The 16,337-nt window shown below is 30.6% G+C and overlaps 2 protein-coding genes across 9 annotated transcripts in view; one reads left to right on the forward strand and one right to left on the reverse strand.

Moving 5' to 3' along the window:
- LOC143244042 (exocyst complex component 6-like) overlaps positions 1-16,337 on the forward strand; it is a 285,728-nt gene that overhangs the window by 146,527 nt on the left and 122,864 nt on the right. The window lies entirely within an intron of this gene.
- LOC143244036 (protection of telomeres protein 1-like) overlaps positions 1-16,337 on the reverse strand; it is a 35,020-nt gene that overhangs the window by 17,879 nt on the left and 804 nt on the right. For 3 of the 4 annotated variants that reach the window (XM_076488011.1, XM_076488009.1, XM_076488010.1), the window contains exons 2-10: positions 15,164-15,346; positions 13,310-13,385; positions 12,514-12,593; positions 10,816-10,959; positions 9,672-9,905; positions 9,411-9,543; positions 8,723-8,859; positions 4,432-4,572; positions 1,569-1,646 (exon numbers count right to left, since the gene is read on the reverse strand). In XM_076488011.1, coding sequence (XP_076344126.1) covers positions 1,569-1,646; positions 4,432-4,572; positions 8,723-8,859; positions 9,411-9,543; positions 9,672-9,905; positions 10,816-10,959; positions 12,514-12,593; positions 13,310-13,385; positions 15,164-15,337 — 1,197 coding nt within the window. In that variant the 5' untranslated portion in view covers positions 15,338-15,346. The remainder of the gene's footprint in view (positions 1-1,568; positions 1,647-4,431; positions 4,573-8,722; positions 8,860-9,410; positions 9,544-9,671; positions 9,906-10,815; positions 10,960-12,513; positions 12,594-13,309; positions 13,386-15,163; positions 15,347-16,337) is intronic. The other variant, XM_076488012.1, reaches the window with a different exon arrangement.

Here is a 16,337-nt window from a genome sequence, read left to right on the forward strand (position 1 = left end):
TAAGATGCTTTCTTCAACTGTATCTCTTAAACTCTGTGAGCCAAATTGGTTTTTGCTTGAAGCTTCCCATCTCTTTCTATAAGTAACATATTTACCTTGAATACTTAAATTTATCTATAAAAATTTTCCACATCTGATCAGTGTCTCTAAATAACTCAGTTGCCTAATTCACAACAGATAATTCTTGTGATATCCCTTCCTAATTGGATTTTTTGGAACTTGTAACCAAAATATCATTATTCCTTATCTCCATATGCAGCAAAACAATAAACCTAATACAGCAATGATCACTTCTACCAGATGTTTCCCAATTTCCACCCTTTCAATCATTTCTATATTTATAGTGAGCTAAACCTGCAGCAAGAAAAATGTTTAATAGCTTGAGTAACTTTATACAAATCCAAAACATCAAACAGTGGTCAAAATGAAATTTACAGTCTAGTTGAATGTAAAAAACAAAAATACACATATTCATATGTTTAGATAGATTTGGTTACAAAAATTATTTATACTTCAACAAGTTCCTTACAACCCATGTTACAAGAATTACTTATAATACATTAATCATATAATCAATGCAACCTGTGTTACAAGAACTACCTATAATACATTAATCATGCAATCAATACATTACAAGAACTACTTATAATACAGTAATCATGTGGTCAATACAAACTGTGTTCCAAGAACTACCTATAATACATTAATCATGTACTCAATACAACCCGTGTTACAAGAACTACCTATAATGCATTAATCATATAATACATCAACCCGTGTTATAAGAACTACCTATAATACATTAATTATATTACATCAACCTGTGTTACAAGAACTACTTATAATACATTAATTGTATAATACATGCAACCTGTGTTACAAGAACTACTTATAATACATTAATTGTATAATACATGCAATCCATGTTATAAGAACTACCAATAATACATTAATTGTATAATACATGCAACCTGTGTTACAAGAACTACCTATAATACATAGAACTCATGTTACAATAACTACCAATAATACATCAATTATATAATACATAGAATCTGTTGGTCACTGAATTCAGTAGAAAACTCTTACAAAAAATAATAATAATGACTTAGATTTAAACTGGCAAGTGAAACAGAAATGATTTTTTTACTCTTAAATCAACCGAGTTGAAGAAATTTGAAAACAAAACTGGTACACACTTGTAGAAGAAATTTCACAAATATTATCTGAAATGTTATGGAAGGTTTCTATGATGCTTCAAAATCATGATGGCACTTCTTCAACAAGATACAACAAGAAACAATTATTTGTCAATTTTCACTTTGTTTCATTAATTAATTGAACTTTTATTCAGATCTTTGTGATCCACTAAAAAGTTTATGTTGTTTATATTATCACAATATGATGTTTAAACTGCTTCTAATCTACACACCACCACTTTGAGACTTGTTTTTTTTAAACAGCTTCTAATCCAAATTTTATCTCTTTAGGACAGCATTTAAACTGCTTCTAACCAAATGTTGTGATAAAACTTACACTGTGATTTAATACATCACAAACTCTCTCACCTGACAAACAATATCAGCAAAATCTCCAGGTTCCATTGTTTTTTCTGATGTTGATGCAAATTCTCTCAATTCTTCCACCTGGTGAAAAAAATGCCACTATTACTTTCAAGGAGCTTCTCTGGTGATTGAAAGCAAACTCAAAACTGATCATATAGTATTCACATATTATCCCTAATCTGGAACTATAAGAAACAATGCTAGCATCTACTTAAATCAGAATTGTTGAGTAGCATTTATTAATGTACACTTTTATTCTCTTAAAGAGCATGTACACATCCCCTTTTGCTGAGACAAGAATCCTGTGGTGTTTATTCTAGCCTTATTTAACTTAGAAAATAGAAAATAATAATGTTGTGTTTATTTTCTTTGTGTTTAGATATTATAATAACAACAAAGGATTCTTGTTTGTTTTGTTTGGTTTTGAATTTTACACAAATCTACACAAGGGCTATCTGCACTAGCCATCCATAATTTAGCAGTGTAAGACTAGAGGGAAGTCAGCTAATCATCATCACTCACTGCCAATGCTTGGGCTTTTCTTTTACCAACAAACAGTGGGATTGGCCATCACATTGAAAGGGTGAGCATGTTTGGTTTGACGAGGATTCAGACCCTCAGATTATGAGTCGTATGCTTTAACCACCTGGCCATGCCAGGCCAGGATTCTTGTTCATGTGAGTACATTATCTACACATCAAGGAAATATATTTTTGACTTCTCTGTGTATGTTACTAAAGCATTTGGAGGCCAACAAGATAGTCATTACTCACCCTTTAGATGTTTATTATGAACAGTAGGTTTTTCCAGATAAATGTAATATAACTCTTGATCCAGAGAATAAGCACAAACAAGACATGCACAGTCTGAATTTATGAAGGGTCTCAAAGTTTTTTTATGGCTTTTACTAAAGAAACACGACATATTACCTTGTAATTACCAAAAGGTCAACATAACTCTGAAAATTTGACAAGCTTTCAATAAATATTATAACTCTTGTAGACAAGTAGACAAAACAATATGAACTTTAATTAAGTATTCTTACAAACATTTGTCTGTGAATATGTGGAATTAAGGTATTGACTGCTCTGAGTGCAAAGTAATTTTCATATTAAGTTTAAAAGTTATTTTCTTTGTCTGAAAACTTAAAATAATTTTAGATCTAATGTATTTTATGAGTTGTTAAGATTCAGGCATGTATTTAGCTATGAGTAAACTTTCTTTAATATATAGTCTGAAAATTCTGTGTTAATGACAGAGAAATTGTTAAATGAAATATTGTGACTGTGTTTTCAGATGAGTGGTTGGATTTAAATGGTGGACAGTCCGTTCTATTAGATACTCCTGAGTGTATGTGACCTTATAGTCACTACATATATATTTATACACAAGCCATGAATATAGAAGTTTTGGTAGTTCGTCTTTGTATTTAAATAAATGTTTAATGCAGAAGCTAGATCTATATATATACATCTGAGCTGAATTTGTAGGTAGAAGTTTTTTATTATAGAAGAGAGTTGTTTTTAGTTGTAGGAAATATGAACCAATAAAATGAAGAGATATCAAAGGGAAATCTGAGGGCAATGTGCACATTGGCTGGTGGTTGGAATATGTTTAGGAAATTGTGTGTAATCTTCATTTGAAAATCAGTCAGATAATCATTATTTAACATGTGTTTATGTAGGAAGGTAGCTTGTTTGTATAAAACAGAATTATTTTAACAAATATTAAAAATTCTGTTAAACAATGACATAATCAGAAAAAGTTGGGGATAAAACTGTTAAATTTGGTGTAGAGGTCAGTACAAGTTCATTTATGAGAAACATGGTAGAAAAATGTTGATCTTCTCCAACAGCTAGAAATGGTATGGAACAATTTACTTCAAGTTTGGATGTGAACTTGTTATTAGGGTGTTGGGAATTTAGGTAAGAATGGAACTTGAAAATCTGACTGTTGTTTTGTCTTTCTGATCATCATTTTTCTTTTCTTAATAATGAAGTACACCAGTGATTATGATATTATTTTAGTTAATAATTATCTTTGTGACACGATTTCTAGATTTCACTGAATGTGTGTTTTCTGAAACATTTGAACATTTATATATTTTATCACACATATCCATTATTAAACTAATACACTTAACAAACATAAAACATGAAACACAATCCTATCCTTATTAACTTTTAAGTAATATGACCAATTTAGGACAAACTTTGCTGAAACTCCTGATTTATGATTCAAACAAAATTTTTACTCTGTTAAGATGTGTACTTAAGGGTTAGCAAGAAACTGATAGAACATAACAATATGCTCTACAGGATTTTTCTGACTGGTAACACAAATAATAAATTTTGTTGAAACTTGTGGCTTTGATTTAATATAAGTTTGATATAGTGCAATATCAAACTTTTAAGTTTTTGATTTAGGTTTAGCATAACACTGAAACATATATTACACTGAACTACTCTGTATCTTTGAGTTAGACTGAGAATGACACTGACAGAATATGATATAAATCTTTACTGTAGGTTCTGGTTTAAGCTTAATATGACATTAATAAAATGTCATACTGGTTTAAAATTCTGATGAATCTCTTTACTTTGGATCAAGATAATACAAAGATAATAAACAAAAGTAAATTAAAGTAATTGAAATTGTAGCCCTAATTTTTTTATATATTTTGATATCCATTACTAATACTAAATGAAGACACAGAGAAATTTATCTCACATTCTAGTTCAATGTTCAGCTTAACTGCTTTTATTTAAAAATTATTCATATTCACTGAAGTACTGGAAGTACATGCTTTATTTTACTGTACAGCTAACATATACGAAAGACAGCTAATTGTGTACACTGTACGTACCTTCTTTTGATCGTGTTCAGCATAACTGTAAGTAGCAGCTACAGATCTCGGTGATGAAGAACTTCCACGGACACCACTAAACACAAGAATATCTTTAGGGGAAAAACACTTTCCTTTGACACTATTTCTGTACCTGTCTACCTGAAACCAGCAGTGAAATCCTATTACTAAAGCACAGGAACTGAAACCATGTTAGAGCTCACATGTATTAAATATTGTTCCAAATTAAAAATTATTTTAATAGAACTATTAACCCGACACATCAACATCATACCAGTTGCAATAGACAGATTATAATGTTGAAAAAAGTTGTTATACAGTGAGTCAAAGAAACAGAACAGCAGGAAATTATTATTTCATCTAAGAATGATCAGACAAACAATAAAATGAAAGACTAAGTGATCAAGGATGCTGTTGTGTACAAGCTGGAGATGTTCACGGAATCTGTCATCAAATCTCCATATAGTTTCGCCAGTGTAGAGTTGTTTGCATCTAGTACTGTGAATACAATAAATAATGTACTCTGAGGTACAAATGAATTGGGCTTTAATGTGAAAAGTAAAGGTAGGGCTGGAGACAGTTGATAAGTTGGTGATATTATTGCATGTGAAACAAATAGTTCTATACAGACTAGTTCCAATAGTACATGCAAGTGAAGACACTTCAGTCTGTAATTTGGAAAGTGCTAGACAGTCTTTCACATTCCTCTGAAAGAAATATACAGCAGGTGGTAAAAATGTTATTAGATATGTTATCTCTTGTTAGTAAGGTAAGGTTTTGTTGGACAATTCTGCTAATCTGTCTGGTTAAAAGGTGGTATGTAATAGCTGAAAGAACTCTGTCACTGTGTGGTTTGTCCTTAGATTGAAGACAGTCAGCTTGTGATAAAGTACATGTAGCAACTGTGTTATCAGGATAGTTTTGGAGTCTAAAATAACAAGTCATGTTGTTTGCTTTACACCTGAAGTCAGTGCTATTGGAGTTCAAACATCTGAAATGTAGCATTTGTCCCTTAGGAATAATGTGTTGTGCTCAGAGAAATGGAAAGAATTAAAATGTAAATAGGAATGGTTGTCAATGGATTTGTAGTGCACACTGGTATTAAATGTAGGTGTAGAAATGTCAGTAGTAATGTCTAAAAAGTTAGCTTTATGACTAGAAATTTGGGAAGTAAATCTGAGAGATGGTAAGTTTCAGCCTAATGAATTATAAGGTCAAGTTCATCATTGTGTCCAGCAAAAGATCTATAACACCAATCATCAAAACCTGATAAAAAGATAGGAAGTTTGTGGATGAATGAAATGTTCTTCTTTTACATAAACAACAGAGGTTTGCAGAGAATGGACCCATTTTGGTTCCCATGACAACAAATACATTTTTATGGGAAAATTAAAGGCATTCAAAATCAGTACCAAATCAGTCAACCATCCAAAGTATGGAGTATGCAGGAGTACATAAATTGCTTCTTCTCTTTGGAAAACATTTAATGGCAATAATTATGCTATTTTGTAGTACAAGAGTGTAAAGAGATTTAACGTCCATTGTGAAAGTGTAATTAATAGAAGTGTCAGAGTCAATGTGAATGTAGGGATGATTTCTACTAGGGGTTGAAAAATACTGTCAAGGTAAGTGAAAATAAATTAAGTGGGGTAGTTACAGGCAGAGACTATGGGGTGTTATGGACATTTAGGTTTATGAATTTTGGGTAGCACATAGAAAAAAGCAATTCTGGGGTATTGAAGTATATGATTTCTAGTAGAAGGTGGAAGGTGATCAGATTTGGTAAGTTCTTCTAAACTATCCTTGGCAAGTTTCTGAAAATGGGGAAAAGGATCATTAGAAAGTAACAGAATTCATCCTTTTAGATGAACTATTTGTTTCACATGTGATTATATCATCAACTTATCAACTCTCTCCAGTTCTACCTTTACCTTTCACATTAAAGCCCAATTCACCTGCACATCAGAGTTCATTATTTATTGTATTCACAGTACTAGCTATATGCAAATTTGGTGACAAATTCCATGAACATCTCCAACTTGTGCATAATGACACCCTTGACTACCAAGTTCCTAAACACTTCAAAACACAAACAGAACTGATGATGTGAGTACTCATTTTATTACCTGCACCCAACATGTATGATTGCAAAATCCTAAAATATGAACTTGCATGTAAACTGAATTCTTTTGCACCACATGGAATGACCTCATAACCATGTTGTACTTGTTATAGTTTTCATGCTATTAGTTTTAAATTAGTAAGCATATGTTCACAAAATTTGGCAGCTTATTAGTAAACATTATGAGGCTTTTTATACACAAAATATCAGATTTTTTTTATTAAGTCTTAAAGTTTGTTAAGCAATATTTTCTCATGCCTTTTTTATTTTTGCATGTTGCCTATCCAACACACAAAGTACTTTTCATTTTAAGATTAAAAATACTTTTATGTATCAGAAGATTTTCAAATTTCACATGCAAAATCCTCATTATGTCCACATAGTTAACAAACATTTATGAAGAAAAAACTTTTATATTTTATATAATTTTCACTAACAAATCTGTACTGGTCTAGTCAATTTGACCAATCTCATAACCACTATATAAAGTTATGAAATGAGGGTAAATTATGCCTTTTTTTTGTTCTATATTGACTGCAGATTATAAAATAAAAACATAAATGTTTACACCAAATAGATTAAATCTTGTAACATTATTATTGGATATGGATTTATTATTTTTATTATATTGACTTTTCAACCATGCTTGGCTAACAACACACATGTTACTGTATCCAATAATACAAACTGATCTTCTGTTTTTAGAAAGTGACCAATCTTGGCTGTATTTTAGTGCACTAGCATTTGCTAAAATAGTGCCACATTTCAATAATTATAAATTATACATGTTTATAGATTATTACTATTTCCAAAAAAGTTCTTGGTCATTTTTTCTTAAAACAGAGAACAGTAAATAACAATGTAAAGCAAAGAATTATCTCTTCTTGTTACTACCTTAGACACATTTGCTACTTGTTGTAGCCTGCTAAGCATTAAGAAATTTTGCAAGTAGAGGATGTGTAATGAAATAATTTTTTGGGGTATTATACATATATCTGAATAACTTCATTGCTACTATAGAATTTCATTATAATATATCAAGTTTAATAACTTACTAATGCTCATAATTTAGCATCTCTTTATATTCTAACCCTTCACTGATTCTATCATTTTTCTATGTAACCTGGTTCAAAGTGCCTGACAAAAGGTTTTGTTATGGACTTGCATTTTACTCACAGCAGACAAACGTAAGTCTAACTTGACTTTAACATAATTACAAGAACCACATAAGCAGTAGATTAACAGTGAACAAACCTACGCCTAAATTTACCTTAACATACTAACAATGATCAGATGAACAGTAGATTAAGAGTAAACAATGCTAAGCCTAATTTTACCTTAAACTAAAAATGATGAAATGAACAACAATCTAACACCAGACAAACCTAAGTCTAACTTAACCTTAACACACTAACAGTGATCACACAAGTAATAAAAAAAAAAAAAACTGTAGAAAAATGTTTCATTTGACCTATAGTTTCAAAATGTAACTTAATCAAATCAAGAAAAGTATTTTCATATCTGGTACAAAGCATATTGTTATCAGAATAAAAATAAAAACTTAATGTGTTGCATTATGTGAGTATGCAACATTTATACTTTAAATAAATGCAAAGTAATAGATATTAAGTTCCAGTTGTATGCTTTAGCTCAAATTGTTAGCAACTGATCAGTTTTCTAAGAATAAACCTGATTGGTGAAGAAGTTTCCACTTGATCTCTAATTCCTTGATATATAATGTCAACAGAATAATAAATACATAACAGACAGGAATCACCTTCACAGTAAAACTGCAAGTCTATAACTCTATGCATGCCTTGAGAATCACAGGATATTCATAATTCATTCTTCAAACAAATAGTAAATAAATGCAAACTGCTACTTTATACTTACTTCCCAGTGACTCAGAGATAGGTCTTAAAGCTTATAGTGCTAAAGATCAAGCTAAAATAACCTGTGGTGGCCACAGCACAGATAATTCACTGTGCAGCCTTAAGCTTAACTACAAACACTGTGAACATAACAACAGCTTTCATTTATAAACGAACAGTACAAAGTACCAAAACCTTTCACATATAAGACATTATAAAGCCACCAATTCTCCAAACTTAGGAAGTACACTGAACGTCAGACTTCAAAGTATTTCACAGTACAAGGAAGCACACTTACCTGAAGTCTATGAATTCTTACAATATCCCCTGCATGAATATCAGGAAAAGCTTGTCCAATGTGACCAATAACTACACAGATCATTCCATCCAATGTTGGGTCTCGCAGAACAAGTTCCATATAAGGTTTGTTGGAAACTGTATGGTAAACATTACAGAAAGTTAAATATGATATTTTGTTGAGTATAAACTATATACACAAGAAAAACTACCCATGTTTGTTAATGAATATTTTATCAGATCATAGCATTTTACAGAGAAAGGATAACACAGGTAGGAAGAAATATTTTCACTTCTACAACTGCTTTCCTATCTTCACACTTTAATATCTACCACATTTACAGTTCAAAGACAACTAGTTTCTAACTTGGTATCAGGATTCTATGTTTATTTTATTTGTAACAAACACTATTAAAAGATCATCTTACAACCTGTTATAAAATGATGTGTTTTCTCTAGAACCATTCACTTTCATTGTTTAAAAAACATTGAAACAGTGGTTTTAATATTCAGAAGCTAATAACAGTTTCAAAGCAAAGAATAAAACAAAAGATAAAAACTATATTTCTGTTAAGTACTGAAAACATAATGTTCATATTTATTCCTTTGTTTATTATTTTTCAAATATTACATTTAAAGAGAACTTTCTAATCGAACATGTTCTATAATTAGAACAGAAAACACCATACTTTGGGCTGTTTTCATCTGACACTGCTGAACTAGTGCATAAATATTGTACTTCTGTCCATCATTGACAAGACTGTTACAATCCATTTCTAGCTGTTTCAGAGTAACATATGAGTAGTTAGTAGCTCTCGGTTCCTAGAAGATAGAGCAATTATTATCACTAAATTTAGTTCTCATTAACTATCTTGACACAGAACTAATTAAAGACTGAAATGTTAAGAACACAACGTACAACTAGAATGAAACATATTTCTATGACCTACGTATCTCTGTAGTCTTCTATCTGGAAGACTTTTTATGGTTAACTCTTCTTTGTTTGTTTGTATGTACATCTGATGCTCTGGGACAATTCTTGAGGGTTCTTCATTTCCATGTTGATATGATTCATTTTCTACTGTACATTTTGTGGTTACTTTTGCTCTTTTAATGTTTTGTAATTCTGACTCTTTTTCTTGAATGACTCGTTTCGTCACTTCTCGTGTAGCCCTTCTTGTTATCTAAATAAAATGGATAAACCTAACAGTTGTAACTGTTATAATTCTATGGTTATAAACAACTGTCAACACATATTACAGATTTTACTCTAAAGTTGACAAGAAACTTAAGCACAACAGTTTGACTTCTTTACAACTTACATAACTCTATTCTACAAGATCTTGCAAGTTCCTTCAGCTGCTTAAATTATAAAGTAAATAGTTCAGATGTTAGTGCAGTGAACTGTACTCTTTACAAATCCAACTGTTTGCATACACCAGAGGTTGGTAACTCTTCAAACAAGAACAGACAACCATTTCTTTGTTTTTGCATAAGACCAAAACATTTTGAAAGCTGCAATAATGCCCCAATGGTTTAACCCCTCAAAAATGTCACTTGATTTTAGTGTTGTAAATCTGAGATTTGATTCCCCCTCAGTAGGCACAGCAGGTAGCCCAAGAGCTGCAGAAATCTCCTTAAAGGGCCAAACATGGTTCATGAGCCACAGGTTTCTCAACCCTAATCTACATTTTGATTTACATTTAAAATTGTTAATATGACAAATAACAGAATCAACTGGTCAGCAGTTTGTTTTGACTGTTAAATTACCTGCAGTAAACATCATGTTCACAAATGTCTCCATGACAAATAATAGAACATTTTGACATACAGAATTAAACATACTTCATGCACTCTCAAAATGTCTTCGTACAATTCTGTGCTGGACTTACCTACACAAGTTTACGTTAAGATTTACAGAAAGGAGGAAATGAGAGAGCAATGTCATAAAAAACAAACTTATATGAATTATTAACATACATATATACATAAACATTAGTTCATTAATTTGTCAACATTAGATATCAAGTCTAAAATTACTCTGAAGGTAACAAATATAGTAATAATAAAAAACTATCTGTATATGAAACTTACCCACAAGTATGGGCCTTCTACCTCAGGATTTGAGTTTGGGAAGCTTTCCAGTAAAATTTGAAATGGCACTAACTGATTTTGCTGAGCATCTGATGCAGAACATGTTAGGTTCTCAACTCTGAAGTCTGTGAGAGCAATGTAATCCTAAAGTAGAATCATAAGTTTTTATATAGAAACACTAGGAGAGTATAGATGACACAGATCACCGATAAAGTAAACAATCATAATCAATAAGACAGTAAAGACATATCTTATTCACTGTCCCTTAACAGTAATTCAAAATACAAATAATTAACCTGGCTATAAACAACATAATTATAGCAGTTAAGGGCTTCCAACTGCATTATGTCCAACTTCACATATAATGTCTTCCTACTGCATATACTGTTGTGTGTCTAATTAATTTTTAAGAATTATAACCTTAGTTTTTATATCACACTAGTTTCTTCTTACACTGATATACCAGTCTCCTACACATCTGTTACTAGATAAGGTTGTCTATTTTGTGGGAAAATAAGACACGTACATCAAATAAGGTTGTTTGATAATGATAGTAGACATGAAACATTCTCTCTAATACAGTATCAACAAACATTGTCTGATAATGATAGTAAAGATGAAACATTCTCTCTCATACAGTATCAACACACATTGTCTAATAATGATAGTAAAGGCAAAATGTTCTATTTTATACAGTATCAATACACATTGTCTGATAATGATAGTAAAGGCAAAATGTTCTACTTTATACAGTATCAACACACATTGTTTGATAACAATAGTAAAGGTGAAATGTTCTCTTTTATACAGTATCAACACATTGTTTGATAATGATAGTAAAGGTGAAATGTTCTCTTTCATACAGTATCAACACATTGTTTGATAATGATAGTAAAGGTGAAATGTTCTCTTTTATACAGTATCAACACATTGTTTGATAATGATAGTAAAGGTGAAATGTCCTTTTTTATACAGTATCAATATATATCACATTATTTGACACTGAAATGAAAATGTTCTTTCCAACAATATCAACATATATTTCACTTCAATACACAGCAGAGACTGATAGCTGCTAAGCCTAGTTAACTGTATTTATTCCATTTCCAGCTAGACAGAACAAAAGGTTATACACTTTACAAGAAGTTGTTATTGTAGAGTTGAAGAGCAAAGTTCAAAGTTAATATCTAAGATTTATTGTAGTGTTATGAAAGTAGATAATACTGATGAATAAATTTAAAGTGATTTTGTAAAACTGAATATGTTAATTCAGTTAAATATGTTAAAATATGTTTAATTTCTAGTTACTTTAAACTGAATGCATTGTAGCACAGATGAAAGACTGTCACCAAATTTATTTTATTGCTTGATAAATTTTTAACCGTGCCACAATCATAAAGCTTTATTATACAAACTAATAACATGATTCACCCTTAAGACCTGGACAGAAGAATAGTATCTGAATATTATGTCAGCATGCACAAATAATGGAGATCAAATTTATCTACAACAAACACACTAAAATGTAAATAATTTTAACACATTCAATAATAATTAATACCTTAATCCATACACAGATTATTTCTTTAAGGTTAAAAATATGAAGTATAAACTGGGGAAAATATACTTATTTGCTAAATAAAATTCATGTAAATTTCAACAAGTGAAATATTTAATTAATAAATTTAAATACGCTACCTTGCATTTCAAGAAGTCGGAGCCAACGGCAAAGGAATCAAACAGAAAAACCACAAGATTCTTGAAACTGTTTTCATTGTCTTTTTGCAATGATAAAGGTAAACAAATATATAAAATTATGAATAGAATAATTTACATAAAAATAACAAAAATCAGGATATGGTAAAACAAGAGTAAAGACAGAAACAGCTAAGAAAACCTGTTCATAGAGTTCCTTCAGCATGTTTGTCTATTTATTCACAAGCTAAAAAAAACCTTAAGTCATTCGTGCATTATGTTCTAAAATGTAAAACAGCACTGTGTTAAAACTTTACAACAGTACCAACTGTTGAAACTGTAAAACAATGGTGAAACAGCAAAAACAGTAGTGAGTGGAGAAGTCACTAAGACAACGGTGAACGGTGAAACAGTAAAAACAGTAGTGAGTGGTGAAGTCACTAAAACAGTAGTGAATGATGAAGTAATAAATAGTAGTGAGTGGTGAAACAGTAAAAGAGCACTAAATGATAAAGATGTAAAAACAAGAGTGAGATTATCTGAACAACACTCAGCTATGTAACCTATGGCTGTTGTACGGTTATCTTCACCTGAACAACATCAGCTATGTAATCTATTGCCATTATAAAATAACATTAAAATAAGGATATGTTTTAGACAACATTCAACTAGAATCATACAAAATAATGTCTCAAACTTTTTACTTTACCATTTTTTACAACAGTTGTTTATCAGTCAACTTTTATTTCCAAATAACTTGTTAGATTTTATTTCACTTGTTAAAATGTTCCTAATTTACCTTCTGAAATGATTAATTTTCTCAAGTAGTTATTCTTTCCTCTTCTTTGAATAGGCCATATTTTGAATATCTGTCCCTGAAGTAATAAAAATAAATATACTCACATAAAAAAAATACAACATGGAAGTTTACATCACACCTAGAGCAGGAAGTTTGATAAATGATTGTGCATACTTTGTACAGTTGATGAAAAACCAGTAGCACCAACACACAACAACAGAGACTATATATCTTGATGAAATTATAAATGGACATCAACCTGATAGATAAACATGAAAATGGCTATGCTGGGAGAAATGATCCATGGGAGAAATCAACGAAAAAATGACCAAATGAAGTACCCACAATGACTGTTAGGTAAAATATTATACAGCTATAGTACCCAAGGTCACTAACTGCTAAAAATATTATCCAGCTATATATAGTACCCAAGGTCACTAACAGCTAAAAATATTAACCAGCTATATACAGTACCCAAGGTCACTGACTGCTAAAAATATTATCCAGCTATATATAGTACCAAAGGTCATTAACAGCTAAAAATATCAACCAGCTATATATAGCACCCAAGGTCAATGACAGCTAAAAATATTATCCAGCTATATGTAGTTCTCAAAGTCACTAACAACTAAAAATATTATATAGCTATGGTACCCGACGTCACTACTGGCTAAAATAATATCCAGCTAGAATTTTTTGAAATATTAACCTTCATAAGTCTAATAACTACAAATATCACAAGACAATTAATACTTGGAATATACAAGTATCTCAACTCTGGTATTTAAAAGGGTTAAAGCAGAACCATTCCTTAATGGATTATTTTCCTGAGATGAAATAACAGAAAATTATGTACTTGAAAACTACTGGTGATACTTGTAGGTTTAACCTTTGGAAGTCTAGATGATAATTTGTTCTTCAACAAATTTTTTCCTATAAGAGTTGTGCTTTTTTTTACTTTTTTCTTTAGATAAGTAAATAAATGTGAAACCATAAGTTTCCTTGTATGCATTGGTAGACTGTTGCAGTGATTTTCTTAGGCATTATTGAGAATGACCATCTCACTGATGTAAACCAAATTATCAATCTTACTTAAGATTGGTTTATTTTTCTGTGATGTAATACTTTAATAATAAATTCCATTTAAGTGAAAGTACACTAAGTGTAAACTATACTTATGACTTCAATATTTACACAGGACATATCTGGCATTGAGGTCAGAAATTCAAAGCACTCAGCACTTTCAGGAAGTGTTTCTGGGTAGATTCTGACAGATTTATATAGTACTTACTATTTATGGTAAAAACATAAAATATTAATAATTTTAAAACCAGTTATTATTAAAAAACCTTGTATTATGCTTCAAACTTTTCACCTTTGAAAAGCTTATCCATTACAGCAAAGTTAGTGTTTTGTAACATTGGAAGAAAGAAATAATTATAATACATATCTTTAGGTAAAATAAACTACAACACTCATACTGGTCACATCTGTCCAGCAGAGTAATTTCTTGTACAGAACTATTTTAAAGCTAAGACTAGTTGTTTGGGTCTAAAGTTACGATCAATTTTCCTTTTATAAATAGGATTAATTTATTCCTTTATTAATTGTTCTGATGACTTAGAAAAATATTAATAACTGAACAGGCAATTTCTAAAAATATTCAATATATGTGAATGTCAAATGTAGTGGACAGCTCGATGTGGTTTTACTATAGCAAAACATAGAGACAAATGTCAAATTTTTTTTAAAATTAGAAATTAATTTATCTGAAATGTTTACCAAAGTAGTAAAACATGCATGAAACTAACACTATATTCAACTTATAAATGACAAAATTAAGTATGTACTTACTAAAATGAACACATCACAGTACGATGACTTTTCACTGCTAAGGTCTGAAAACTGAATTTGACGAAGGTTATCTGGACAAAAAGGTCTTCCATTTTTATTATCATACTGAATGTCTTCCTGATTAATTTTCCCATTTTTATCACATTCTTCTGCTGCCATCACACAAGTAGCCATCTATAATATCTGAAGAATTAAAAAAAAAAAATCTAACATACAGTTGAAGTACTTTGTTTATCAAATCTAGTAAAACAGCTAGATATCTTGGTTGTAAGTGGTGTTATACAAAGTAAACAATTATGTAAACATTGATGTGTTGGGTTTAAATTATACTTTTCTAGCATACATTTTATAAGATAAAACATTTCTTTGTGAGAATGAAAAAAAAGTCTAACAATAGATATTTTGATAGAAAGGATATTCACCACAGAGACTGAATTGTCTCTCCTAAGAAATATATTTTTGATTTACTTTGAATTTCGCATAAAACTATATAAGGGCTATCTGCACTAGCCATCCTTAATTTAGCAGTGTAAGACTAGAAGGAAGGCAGCTAGTCATCACCACCCACTGCTAATTCTTGGGTTACTCTTTTACCAATCAATAGTGGGATTGATCATCACATTATAATGCCCCCATAGCTGAAAGGGCGAGCATGTTTGGTGTGACAGGGATTCAAACCCGCAACCCTCTGATTACAAGTCGAGTGCCTTATCCACCATACCACAGTATACAAGTAACTTCTTAATGTAATAACTTTTATTAAGAAAATACAATAACATCTCATGTTTTAATGAATAATATTAACTAACTTACAATATTTGTTTTGATACTTTCTGTATGTTGCACACCTATATTTCTTTTTTAAACCCCTAAACTGCAGCCATCACCAACTGATAATGCTACCTAAAACATTCCTGCTGTTTTAGGGTTAAGCAAAATAAATTTCAGTTTCTAAATTTTAACCATACAAAATATCTTTTTAATGTGTCAAATATGATTTTCCTTTGAGTTACCATCATAACAAATTTTAAAAAGCAGCTCATAAAATGGTTTTCACAGAAACTTTATAGGCTCTTAGATCTTAGTTTTATCTGATTAACTGCACATGTACCCCCTGCAATCAAACTGAGTTCAATGACTCAAGCACCTAGTGACAAAACATTATAACGTGCTG

Source organism: Tachypleus tridentatus, chromosome 2 (genome assembly GCF_004210375.1).
Source record: "Tachypleus tridentatus isolate NWPU-2018 chromosome 2, ASM421037v1, whole genome shotgun sequence".
Classification (NCBI taxonomy): Eukaryota; Metazoa; Arthropoda; class Merostomata; order Xiphosura; family Limulidae; genus Tachypleus; species Tachypleus tridentatus.